The 11364-nt window shown below is 64.8% G+C and overlaps 2 protein-coding genes across 2 annotated transcripts; both read right to left on the minus strand.

Annotated features, from left to right (window-relative positions):
• Positions 1 to 3532: 3532 nt before the first annotated feature.
• On the minus strand, positions 3533 to 4633 carry LOC125093404 (keratin-associated protein 10-12-like). Its single transcript, XM_047718478.1, has 2 exons — positions 4441 to 4633; positions 3533 to 4065 (listed from the first exon to the last, which is right to left on the minus strand). Exons 1-2 carry the CDS (start codon positions 4631 to 4633, stop codon positions 3533 to 3535), a joined length of 726 nt encoding a protein of 241 aa, XP_047574434.1.
• Positions 4634 to 8744: 4111 nt separating this feature from the next.
• LOC125093387 (keratin-associated protein 10-12-like) lies at positions 8745 to 9630 on the minus strand. The gene is made up of 2 exons (XM_047718441.1): positions 9492 to 9630; positions 8745 to 9386 (listed from the first exon to the last, which is right to left on the minus strand). The coding sequence occupies exons 1-2, from the start codon at positions 9618 to 9620 to the stop codon at positions 8745 to 8747; spliced, it is 771 nt and encodes a 256-aa protein (XP_047574397.1). The 5' UTR covers positions 9621 to 9630.
• Between the last annotated feature and the right edge of the window lie 1734 nt (positions 9631 to 11364).

Below are 11364 nucleotides of genomic sequence, written 5' to 3' on the forward strand. Positions count from 1 at the left end.
GGTCCAGCGCCCTGGGCGGCCTACCGCTCAGCCGGGAACGCGCGGTCCGCGGGGTGCGGGGCCTTCCGGGCGGGGTGCGAGCAGCCGGAGCCCCAGTCCAGTCTGGGCTCCGCACCCCCAGGCCAGCCTCGCTGGGCGCTGGGCAGCGGGGGCCCTCCGGGGCTGGGAGCTGGTAGCAGCGGGGGGCCCTGTCTCTGCACGGGTCGGAATGAGGCTTTTCGGGTGCAGGTGCAGGTTCGGCGACTCGTCTTCCGCCGGAGACCCCGCCGCACTCCTCGCCTTCGTCCCTCCCACGCGCACCCCAGAGGCAAGCACCCCCCGCGCTCCCGCAGCAGAGGAGGCCGTGCCCCAACCCGGGCGTCCCACGGGGGCCGGGCCGTCCCCTGACGCTCGTTTCTAAAGACCCTTCGGCACTTTTCGTCTGCACAAACGTTAGGAAGCAAAGTCGGTTCCTTTTAACCGGAACCTCGTGCGCCGCGTCGGGTCCCGGGTCTGGATCTGTGTCCGCGGCGGGCCGTTCCCGCAGTAAGGCCGGCGAGTGCCCCCCGGGCTTCCAGTGTGGACGGTCTCCTGCGGCCCACCCCTCCCGCGCTCGCCCGACCCGCCAGCTCGGGTGCCCCGCCCCCTCCCTCCCCCGTTAGCCCCTCCCCTCCCTTCCCGCTCCGTTAGCCCCGCCCCCGCTAGCCCCTCCCCTCCTTCACACCCCGTTGGCCCCGCCCCGTTGGCCCCGCCCCCGCCCCGCCCCCCGCGCGCCTGGTGGATTCAGAGCTCCTGGCTGTAGAGCGTCCCCTTCTCTCCGCGTCCTGAGTCTGGGGGAGCGTTGGGGACCTGGTCCCTGGACACCGCCCTCCGCCTCCTAACCCCTCGGATCCGCCCGAAGGCGCCTGCGGGCCTGGGGCTCAGCGAGCGAGCGAGCCCCTCCGCGGCCCCTCTGCCGCCCCCGCCGGTGCCCCCCTTGCTCCCCAGGCGGAGAGCGGGGGAGTTCGGCCGTGGAAGCGGGTACCCTGCGGTGCCTCCGGGTCCCGGACGACGGGGGTGGGGGGCGGGCGGCAGGGGCCGGGTGGACTCAGACCCGGGCAGCGCGGGAGGACGGGCGGGGCCGGCGGCGTGAGCGCCCGCGAGTGTGAATGTGTGCATGTGATCGCGTGTGCGCGCGTGTGCGCGTGTGCGCGCCCGCGAGTGTGTGCGCGACTATGACCCTGCGCGGCGGGGAGAACCGGGGCGACCCCCACTGATGACATTTGTCTCACTGAGGTGGAGGCTCCGCTGGGCCTTTGCGGGCCCAGGTGTAGGACGTCCCGGGGCGGCACCTGGCGCAGGGCTGCGGCTGACCGGCCAGGGCAGCAGGCTGAGGGCCCCTTGACGCGTGTCTGGGGTCACCCCGGGGAAAGGGCCCCAGTGCTGGTGACAGAGTGCCAGTGATGTCCCTGCAGAGCCAGAGGCACCCGCGTGCAGGCCGCTCGGCTTTTGGGGCTCCTTTCTGGTTAAAGTGGTGCTCTTGGCCGGGTGTGTGCTCCCGGTGAGCAGTGGGCTCCCCCCCGTGTTGGGGGTCGGAATTTAGGGCCCTGAATGTTTCCTAACTCTGACGCAGCCCCCATCCCCCACCCCCCACGCCCCGGGAGGGAGGCGGAGGTAAGGCAGGCTGCCACACCTGCAGCGCCCCCCGTCGGGTGCCCACGAAGCCACCGGCATCCTGCCTCCCGTTACAAGTGTGCCTCCCGCTCCCATCTGCACGAGAACCCGCTGCCCCCTTTGTTAGAGCCCTCGTGGGAAAGCGAGCTTCTCACAGCATCACTTGCTTTAAAAGTATTTTGATAACTGTTTTCACACACTCATCTCCCCTCGAAATCTAAGTGTTGTGTTGGACACATTTCAATACCTGTTTCCAGCAAGGGTCTTGGGTTTCATCAGCAGGTTAAAGCACACAGGTGGGGTGTCCCCGGGGCACCGGGGTTTGGGGGCAGGAGAAGCTGGCTGCTGGGAGCTGCTGAAGCTGTAGAGGAGGTAATGGTGGGCAGAGTCCCGGGGGTTTCTGGCCCCATAACTGCAGGGAGAATTGATTTCTCACACGCTCTCTTCCCTAGCAGGGTCTCACGAGGGCAGGGGCAGAGGCCCCAGGGAAGCAGGGGAAGGACTCCCACCTGCCTGGGCAGCTCCAGAATGTGGGAGGGGGACTGTAGGACACGAGTCTGTCCTCCGCCATTCACACGACCCGGTTGTAACTGTGGGAAGGCTTATCTAAGGGATGCATTCACTGTCGACCTCCTCCCTTTGGGGAATGGCTTGTGGCATCTCATGGCCTCCTGGGAGGGGGGTGGTGTGCTAGTAACAGGCCAAGATCTAGAGCTGGAGGGAGCCCTGGGGAGAATGGAGACAGGGGGATGTAGGTTAGGACGTGACTCTGTCTAGGAGTGGGGCCTGGGTTCAGGAAGCTTCAGGAAAGGTGGGGGCCCCATCCAGACTGGCCTTGATGGAAAATCCCCAGAGGGTGGCAGGCCTGGGCCTCAGACATCAGCATGGACCCTCAAAGTCACTTATCCTCCAGCATCTTCCTCTTGATCTCTTCCACTCCAGGCTGGGCCTGGGGCCGGGGACAGAACGCGTCCCTGGCCTGTGTCGGCAGAGATGGGCAGGATCCAGACCTTGGAATAAAAACCCTGAAGTTCAAGGGGAGGCAGAGGGAAGCCGGCGGTCCGCAGAAATGTTCCACCCCTGCTGTGGCCCTGGTTAGGCCCTGGCCCAGCGTCCTCCTCGCCCAGAAGTGAACCTGGACCCAGCCTCCTAGTGCCAGACTGACTGGGGAGACAGAGGCCTGGGGCAACGGGGCCCTCTCACCCAGGGGTCTGCTGTCCAGGAGGCTGTGGCCACCTGCGTCCCGAACACTCAGGGGGGCCACCACAGAGTTGTGTGGAGTGCCGGATGGGGACCCCCAGCGTGGGCCTCAGCTCAGTGCCGTTGGAAACGCTCCTGATACAGGCTTGTCAGCAGGATTGCTGAAGTCGGGATTGTTAGTCTGCAGGAAGGGAACCACGAGCAAAGCCAGGCTGCGAGAGGGGACCAACAGAGGCCACGATGCAAGACTGGTCATTGATTTGGGGGGGGAGGGGCAGAGGGAGGGAGAGAACCCAAGCAGACCCCCTGCTGGGTGCAGAGCCCAAAGTGTGGCTCGATCTCAGGACCCTGACACCAGGACCTGAGTTGAAATCAGAGGCAGAGTCTTGGCCGACGGGGCCACCCAGCATCCCTGCAAGTGTGTTCAGTTAGCTCAGGTGTGGGCGGGGAGGAGGCAGACTGCTTTCAGGAGGGGCAGAGATGGGGCAGGAGGCCCCAGGTCAAGAGCGGGGAGGGCTGTGTCAGGTTCATCTTGGCGTGGTGCGGAGGCTGCAGGCGGTCTCTGCCCTGGTTACTGGGGTCCGAAGATGGTTTGTGCCACACACACACCAGTACTTGTGCTGGGTTAGATCCTGAAGGAGGCAGGGGGAGAGCTGGGGGTGCCCACTGAGCCTACTGGCCCCGGGGGAGACGGGCCCTGTCAGCAGCAGGACTTCTGGGCCGAGGCGGGCACGCAGCAGGCCTGGTGGGAGCCCACAGGGCGGCAGAGCAGGGACACGCAGGAGGACCGGCGGCAGCAGGACGAGGAGCAGGGGCTGGGCTGGCAGCAGGAGGGGGCTGAGCAGGGGGAGGGCCCAGAGCAGACAGGGGTGCAGCAGACGGGCTTGCAGCAGACAGGGGTGCAGCAGACGGGCTTGCAGCAGACAGACACACAGCAGTCTTCCTGGCAGGGGGAGGAGCTGCAGCCGGAGGGCTGGCAGCTAGACTGCTGGCAGCATGAGGAGGCTGAGCAGGGGGAGGCCTGGCAGCAGACAGGGGTGCAGCAGACGGGCTTGCAGCAGACAGGGGTGCAGCAGACAGGGGTGCAGCAGACAGGGGTGCAGCAGACGGGCTTGCAGCAGACAGACACACAGCAGTCTTCCTGGCAGGGGGAGCGCTGGCAGGAGCTGGTGCAGGCTGACGGGCAGGGGCTGGACCCGCAGCTCGCAGGGGTGCAGATGAGGGTCAGGCAGGGGGGGGCACAGCAGGGGGGGACACAGCAGGTGGGGGCACAGCAGGGGGGGGCACAGCAGGTGGGGACACAGAATCTGGAGTCACAGCAGGTGGGGACACAGCAGGTGGGGGCACAGCAGCTGGAGTCACAGCAGGTGGGGGCGCAGCAGGTGGGGACACAGCATCTGGAGTCACAGCAGGTGGGGGCACAGCAGGTGGGGGCACAGCAGGTGGGGGCACAGCAGGGGGGGGCACAGAATCTGGAGTCACAGCAGGTGGGGACACAGCAGGTGGGGGCACAGCAGGTGGGGGCACAGCAGGTGGGGGCACAGCAGGTGGGGACACAGCAGCTGGAGTCACAGCAGGTGGGGGCACAGCAGGGGGGGACACAGCAGGTGGGGGCACAGCAGGGGGGGGCACAGCAGGGGGGGGCACAGCAGGGGGGGGCACAGCAGGGGGGCTCGCAGCAGCTCTCTGGGCAGTCGTCCACCTGCCAGGAGTCGGGGCAGGAGTCACAGGAGCCGGGCAGGCAGACGCGGCTGCCGTAGCTCCAGTCGCTGGAGCAGACGGACAGGGTGGACGCGGCCATGGTGGTGCGGTGGGGCTGGAGGAGGCTGTGAGTGTGAGTGTGAGTGTGAGTGTGTGAGTGAGTGTGTGTGTGTGTGTGTGAGGCACTCGGGCTCACTTTTATAGCCCTCTTCTGGGTTGCGTGTTTTCCCCACAGAGGCTCAGGACACCGCCTCTTCCTTGCTGGTGCTGCGGCTGGCTCCCAGGGACCCCTCATTAGCGCTGGTTTATTTTCCCAGAAGATGCCATCCAGCTCGTAAAAGTCTGCACAAGTGTTGGGTCCTGGCTGAGTCTGCTGAGGGGCCATGCGAGTACCAGGCAGGGGGGAGCTGGGCAGGTGGGTGTAGCGTGGGAGGGGGTCTCCCAGCCCCTGGACACTGGCCTTGGGGTGTGGTGACTGGCATTCTGACCCCAGGAATAGCTCCTAGTGTGGGAGCCCATCTCTGGGGCATGTGATCCCCGTGCTTCTGTGTTTGTCACCAAGTCCACAGAGATGAGGGGAGGCTGGTGATACCTGGGGGGCTCTGCCCGAGGTTAGGGCTGGCTGTCCCTGCCTCGGACCCCGGCTTGGCCGGGGGATGAGCTGGCTTTGTGCCAGGGTGACGTGTGTAGGCAGTGGCGGGGGTGGGCCTGTGCCTGGCCAGGCCACCATCATGCTCGGGGCAGGTCTCTTTCTAACCTGTGGGCTCTCAGGACCCTGGTGGCTCTGACCACATGGTCGGCATGGTGGGGCTGAGCAAGAGGCTGCCCCCCCTCGTGCCCCCCCGCTCCGCAGGCTGGCTCCAGGCTGGCCCCCCTCCGGCTTCCCCGCTGTGGCTGTCCTACTGGGTGTCTTGCTGCATTTCCTTCTGCCTCCTGTCCCAGCTCCCTCCCTCTGTCACTCAGGGTCCCCACACCTTTGCCCTGGAGGCTGAAGCTGTCCATGAGCCCTTGGGACACCTCTGTGGGACACTCAGTGTCCAGGAAACAGTGACTTCAAGGTTCTTCGTACCAGGCACGGGGATGGGAGGAGTGGGGCAAGGGTGGGACGGGGTCTTGGCTGGAGTAGAGGACAGGAAAACGGACAGGTAGCAGGTGCCGGGGCCTGTGGAGGCTCAGGGTGACAGCGAGGCAGCACGCGGGGGGTCTGTGATGTCTCAGCCGCTGTGGAGGGGTCCAACAGCCCTGCCGAGGTGTCTGGCGTGACTGGGACAGTAGGCGGACTCTCAGAGGCTGCACACAAACGCGCACACGCACACACGTACACACGCACACACACGCGCGCAAGTGCATTCGGGGACGGCTGGACCCGATTCCTACAGGGCAGTGGATTTCTTTTATTGCGATTATTATCTTACGCTGTCTCAGTGACACTTTTAAACAGAATACTTAGAAATCACAAAAGCTCTGCTTGTCACAGCTTTGACCAAATGTGTACGTTTGTTTCCTGTGGCTGTTCTGACCCGTGGTCACACTCTTGATGCTTTAAAACAACAAAACGTTCGTCTCCACAGTTCTGGAGGCCGGTGGTATGCAGCTGGCTCCGCTGAGCCGAGATCGGGGAGTGGGCAGGGCCGCGCCCCCTCGGAAGGTTGTGGAAGGAGGAGGTCCCTCCTGCCCCCTCCAGCTTGGTGGCTCCGGCCTCCCTGGCGTGCGGTCACGTGTGGTCATGTCGCCTCCTCCTCGTCTGCGTGAAAAGGAGGAGGGAGCCCCACCTCTCTGGTGTGAGGACACCTGTGCTGGCGTCTAGGACCCCCTGGCTGGCCTGGGATCGTCTGCCCGGGGCAGCAGCCATTGCAGTCACCCCGCCAAGACCTCTTTCCTCACAAGGTCACGTGCGCAGGTTTGGGATTCAGGTGCAGCTGTCTCTGGGGCTGTTGTGTGCCCTACCCCACAGTGGGCCCTGTTTTCTCTGTACGGCCCCGTGCCTGCCACAGCTGCGGCTTCGTTGTCTCTGTCCCCTCCCTGGCAGGATGGGATCCCAGGGCGCCCATATCATAGGGTCATCTGAGGATGATGTGATTTAAACACGGCAGGGCCCGTAGGTCCCCAAATCCTCCTGAAGGCAGGGGCAGGCCACTCCTGCTGGCGCTGAATCGGCTCCGAGGCTGTGTTGTGCGGAACGGCGCAACCCAGGTACCCACGAAGCTGGAAAAGGCGTGACGCATTTTGCTAGAAAGTTCGCAGCTGCTGTCCAGACCAGAACGTGCACGGCAGGGTCCGGGGCTTCGGGTCCCCGAGGGCAGTCCCTGTCTAGCCCTGAGGGGAGGTTCACAGCAAATTCCGGGACACGGGGCAGGTTCTGGGGAACTCGAGGTCCTTGCCTGGACCCCGCTGGGGCTTCTTGCAACAGGAAACTGTTGACAGGCCGCAGCCCGCGGCGCGCTTCGGCGAATGCTGAGCCCGGGGAGGTCCGTGCTGTCTCTTCACGCTCAGAACTCAGGGCCAGGGCAGGGCCGCACAAGGACAGGGGGACCCTCCTGGTCTTCGTGGCTCCTATGCCAATGGCTCCCCTCCCCGCCCGGCCACTGCCGTGATGGTGAGCCACCCTGGAAGACGGGGTCCCCTCTGAGCCATCGGCTTCCCATCGTCTTTCTGCAGGATCGTCATCTGCTGGACAAAGTGTCCATGTTCTTCCCAGAACTCACTCTGTTGAAGAATGTGCACGGGTCCCTGGGAGTCCTCAAAGCAGGTGGCTTTTCCTGTCCCAGCCTGGTCTGTTGGCACCTCTGGGGTCCTCATCGTATCTGCCCTGAGAGACCGCTGTCCGGGGAATGACCTGGGGAGAGGCAGACACGGACCCCAAAGTCCTCTGCTTGGTGGAGCCACAAGCCCGGCACTGGGGAGGGGCCGGGGCTGGAGCCAGCCGGCCTGCAGAGCCGCCACGCCCCAGGGAGGCCAGCTGGAAGGTGCTAGCTCAGCTCAGGGAGGCTAGGCTCAGCTTCTGGGGGGGGGATCACATCTGGAGGTGGGTATGTGGCCTGGAGCCCAGGAGAGGCCCCTGGCTGGACGTGTCAGCAGAGCGAGCCAAGGTCTCAATGACATAGCAAGGTACGGGTGCGGAGGTCAGGGTGAAGAGCCCCGGAAAAGTCAGAGAAGTGAGGGGCGGGAGGGCACTGTGTTCTAGAGCCCGAGGTCTGGCTCTGCAGGGATAGGCCCACAGGAGAGGAGACAGGAGAGACTAACTTCAGCATCGGGGCTTTGGAGCCTGGGCCGGGCAGGGGCAGGGGCTGGGATGTGGGAAGGTCGGGGGGAGGGTGTCTCAGTGGAGAGCAGGAGGCTCTGCTCTGAAGGGGGCACAGGCAGTGCCGGGTCGGGCAGCGGGGAGTTCTAACCGGCATTAAGGTAGGGAGGGTGTTGGGCTTGTGTGTACGGACTGGACCCGTGGCTCTGCAGACAGGCTAGAAAAGGAAGGAGGGGCTGGGGGCTCGGGTGGCCGAGCCAGGGTGCTTGCTGGGGCCCCGTATCCTCCCGCCCTCCCTGCTTAGGGTATGCTGAACCCCGTGTCCTGCCAGGCTCCCTGTAGGGGGAGACATGCCAGGGTCACTGTGCCCGGGATTGGCTGCCGCTGCATCCCTGAGGCTCTACCCATCAGGGCCAGCTTCTGGGACAGGGGCTGCTGGTGTCATGGCCCTGGCCATGGTCTCCACGCCCGGGACTGGCCCTGATCTTGTGGGACAGGAGTCCTGTACCAGGCCAGCGAAGGGCGGGACCTGGAGGAGGCACAGGTGTGGCTGAGGATGGGCGGGGCGGCAAGGGCACCGGTGGCTGCCCCACCCCCACCTCAATGGGGGACTGGCTAGCCGCCCAACTAGAAATGGTCCAAAGAGAGTCACGTGCCATCAGGGTTAAGTTCAAGCCATGTTTATTGGGTTGATCCAAGCTGCTTCTGAGGATGTGAGACCAGTGAGGCCTCCATTGTGGACATGGTCCCTAGGCGTGACCACTGGGACCTTGGGAGCAGTGAGGCAGTGGGTATGAGAGGGGTCATCCTCAATTGAATGGGAACCCCCTTTCTTGGCCTGAGAGGAGGGGGTGCTATCCACATGTCACAGGGGTTCCTGAGAGACAGACCCTAAAGCAGCTGGGAGGCTGGCAGGGGGAGAGTTGGGGGTGCCCACTGAGCCTACTGGCCCTGGGGAAGATGGACCCCGTCAGCAGCAGGACTTCTGGGCTGAGGCGGGCACGCAGCAGACCTGGCGGGAGCCCACAGGGCGGCAGAGCAGGGACACGCAGGAGGACGGTCTGCAGCAGGACGAGGAGCAGGGGCTGGGCTGGCAGCAGGAGGAGGCCGAGCAGGGGGAGGGCCCAGAGCAGACAGGGGTGCAGCAGACGGGCTTGCAGCAGACAGGGGTGCAGCAGACAGGGGTGCAGCAGACGGGCTTGCAGCAGACAGGGGTGCAGCAGACGGGCTTGCAGCAGACGGGCTTGCAGCAGACAGGGGTGCAGCAGACAGAGGTGCAGCAGTCTTCCTGGCAGGGGGAGGAGCTGCAGCAGGAGGGCTGGCAGCTAGACTGCTGGCAGCATGAGGAGGCTGAGCAGGGGGAGGCCTGGCAGCAGACAGGGGTGCAGCAGACGGGCTTGCAGCAGACAGGGGTGCAGCAGACAGGGGTGCAGCAGACGGGCTTGCAGCAGACAGACACACAGCAGTCTTCCTGGCAGGGGGAGCGCTGGCAGGAGCTGGTGCAGGCTGACGGGCAGGGGCTGGACCCGCAGCTCGCAGGGGTGCAGATGAGGGTCAGGCAGGTGGGGGCACAGCAGGTGGGGGCACAGCAGGTGGGGGCACAGCAGGGGGGGGCACAGCAGGTGGGGGCACAGCAGCTGGAGTCACAGCAGGTGGGGGCACAACAGGGGGGGACACAGCAGGTGGGGGCACAGCAGGGGGGGGCACAGCAGGGGGGCTCGCAGCAGCTCTCTGGGCAGTCGTCCACCTGCCAGGAGTCGGGGCAGGAGTCACAGGAGCCGGGCAGGCAGACGCGGCTGCCGTAGCTCCGGTCGCTGGAGCAGACGGACAGGGTGGACGCGGCCATGGTGGGGGCGGTGGGGCTGGAGGAGGCTGTGAGTGTGAGTGTGAGCGTGTGTGTGTGTGAGACGGTTGGGGTGTCTGGGCTTATATACACCTGAGGGCTGTGTGCTTCCGTCACGAGGCCCCGGAAAGCCTGTTTCCTTGTCGTGGGAGCAGGTCCCTGGGGATTTGGGTCACGGCCACAGCAGGTGCTCATCATTCATGACCCTGGAGGGGCAGCCGCTCCTGCTCCCGCCCTCACCCCTGCTCCCAGCATCTCTCTGGGGCTCTGTCCTATTCATCCCCTGGCTCCTCTACACTCAGCGGAATCATACACATATTTTGTTCTCTTTTTTTGCATATATCATCTTTATCTGGGGATATAATTCTCTCCTGAGTCCTTGAACCCATGAATGGCTGGAAGCCCTATATTTTAGCGCATCAGCAAGCGCGTGTGTAATCGGTCTTCATGCCAGTAAGTATTTTGAGCAGCTTTGTACATGTCAACCCAGTGACCCTTACAACAACCTCGTGACCCTGCTGTGCCCACTTTACCGATGGGGAAACTGAGGCACGAGTAAGCACTTGAACCACACACCACACAAGTGCGCAGAATAGCTGGGTCAGAACCCGCGGCACATGTTCTCTGCCGTGGATGCCGGTATCCCGGGAAGCAGAGAGCCATCTGGCTTCTGGGAGAGGGTCATCGAGACCTGCTGGTGTTGGAGTCTGGGCAGGTGCACGGCGGGTGCCCCGCAGCTGGAACCACCTGGAAAGGAGCTGCTTCTAGGAGAGCACCAGGACTCGGCTTAGTTATGGCAGGAGCGTACACAAACAGTGGGACATGAGGTTGCAGGAGGCAGGTCATTGGTAGAGCGAGACTTAGCCCAGCTGGGAGCAGGGAGGGGGGAAGCTGCTTGGGGCTGGAGAGTCTGAGGGGGAGGAGTGGTCAGGGAGAGCTGGCAGCTGGGCAGGGGAACCGTCTGTAGGGGTCCTGGGTGTGGGGCAGGGTTGCTGGTGAGCTGCATCAGTGGGGACAGTGGGGACCCAGCACTTGGGGAAGGAGGGGTCTCGGGTGCCGAGTTCTGGCCAACCTGAGGGGGTCTGAGCCTAGTGGAGCATGGCCAGGGGAGGCCCCTGTAGGTGGCCTGGCCATGACGGCCGGCTTTGTGTGGCGATTGCCGCTGACTGCCCCCCATCACAGCGGGAGGTCTGAGAAGTGTGCAGGAGACGGCGTAGGGCCGCGGTCTGTGCTGGGCAGGCCCATCTGTAGTGGCCCCTCGGGTCCAGAGAGAGGGGCCCTGGGAGGGGCCAGGGACTGGGAGTGCCCAGAGGCCTCAGGAATGGAGGGAGAGCCGGGTGGCTCCCCACAGTTTGGGGTCCCCTTCCGGAGGCGGTGAGGGGCATCTCTGGGGAGCCTGGGGGCCCCCACGGGCCTGGCTGGAGCCCAGAGTTCAAACGTGGTGGGGTGTGGCTGATGATGGCTGAGGGCCTGGGGGGGTGTTGCTGGTCCATGGGCCCCTCCTTTCTGAGCTGAGGTGGGTGCGGGGGCTGGGTTCTCTGCAGCAGCTCCCAGAGGGCATGGATGGGACACATGCGGCCACCGTCAGTGGACCACATGGCCAGACATGAGTGACCAGCGAGGAAGGCAGATTTCATGGAGGGTCACGCAGTAGGACTGGTGTTGCTGAGCAGGCAGGAATTTACAGTGAGATGGGAAGGAAGGGAAGAGGGTCTTTGCTGGGCGGCCACCTGGGCTTGCGACGGGC

This window comes from Lutra lutra, chromosome 1, assembly GCF_902655055.1.
Source record: "Lutra lutra chromosome 1, mLutLut1.2, whole genome shotgun sequence".
Taxonomy (NCBI): Eukaryota; Metazoa; Chordata; class Mammalia; order Carnivora; family Mustelidae; genus Lutra; species Lutra lutra.

Excerpts from the sequence above, each read along its gene's own strand:
- LOC125093404 (XM_047718478.1), bottom strand. The coding sequence starts at position 4,633 with ATGGCCGCGTCCACCCTGTCCGTCTGCTCCAGCGACTGGAGCTACGGC. Across the intron at positions 4,066-4,440 it reads CCCCCCCTGCTGTGCCCCCA|CCTGCCTGACCCTCATCTGC; the intron begins CCTGCTGTGTCC and ends GCTGTGCCCCCC.
- LOC125093387 (XM_047718441.1), bottom strand. The coding sequence starts at position 9,620 with ATGGCCGCGTCCACCCTGTCCGTCTGCTCCAGCGACCGGAGCTACGGC. Across the intron at positions 9,387-9,491 it reads GCCCAGAGAGCTGCTGCGAG|CCCCCCTGCTGTGCCCCCAC; the intron begins CCCCCCTGCTGT and ends ACCTGCTGTGCC.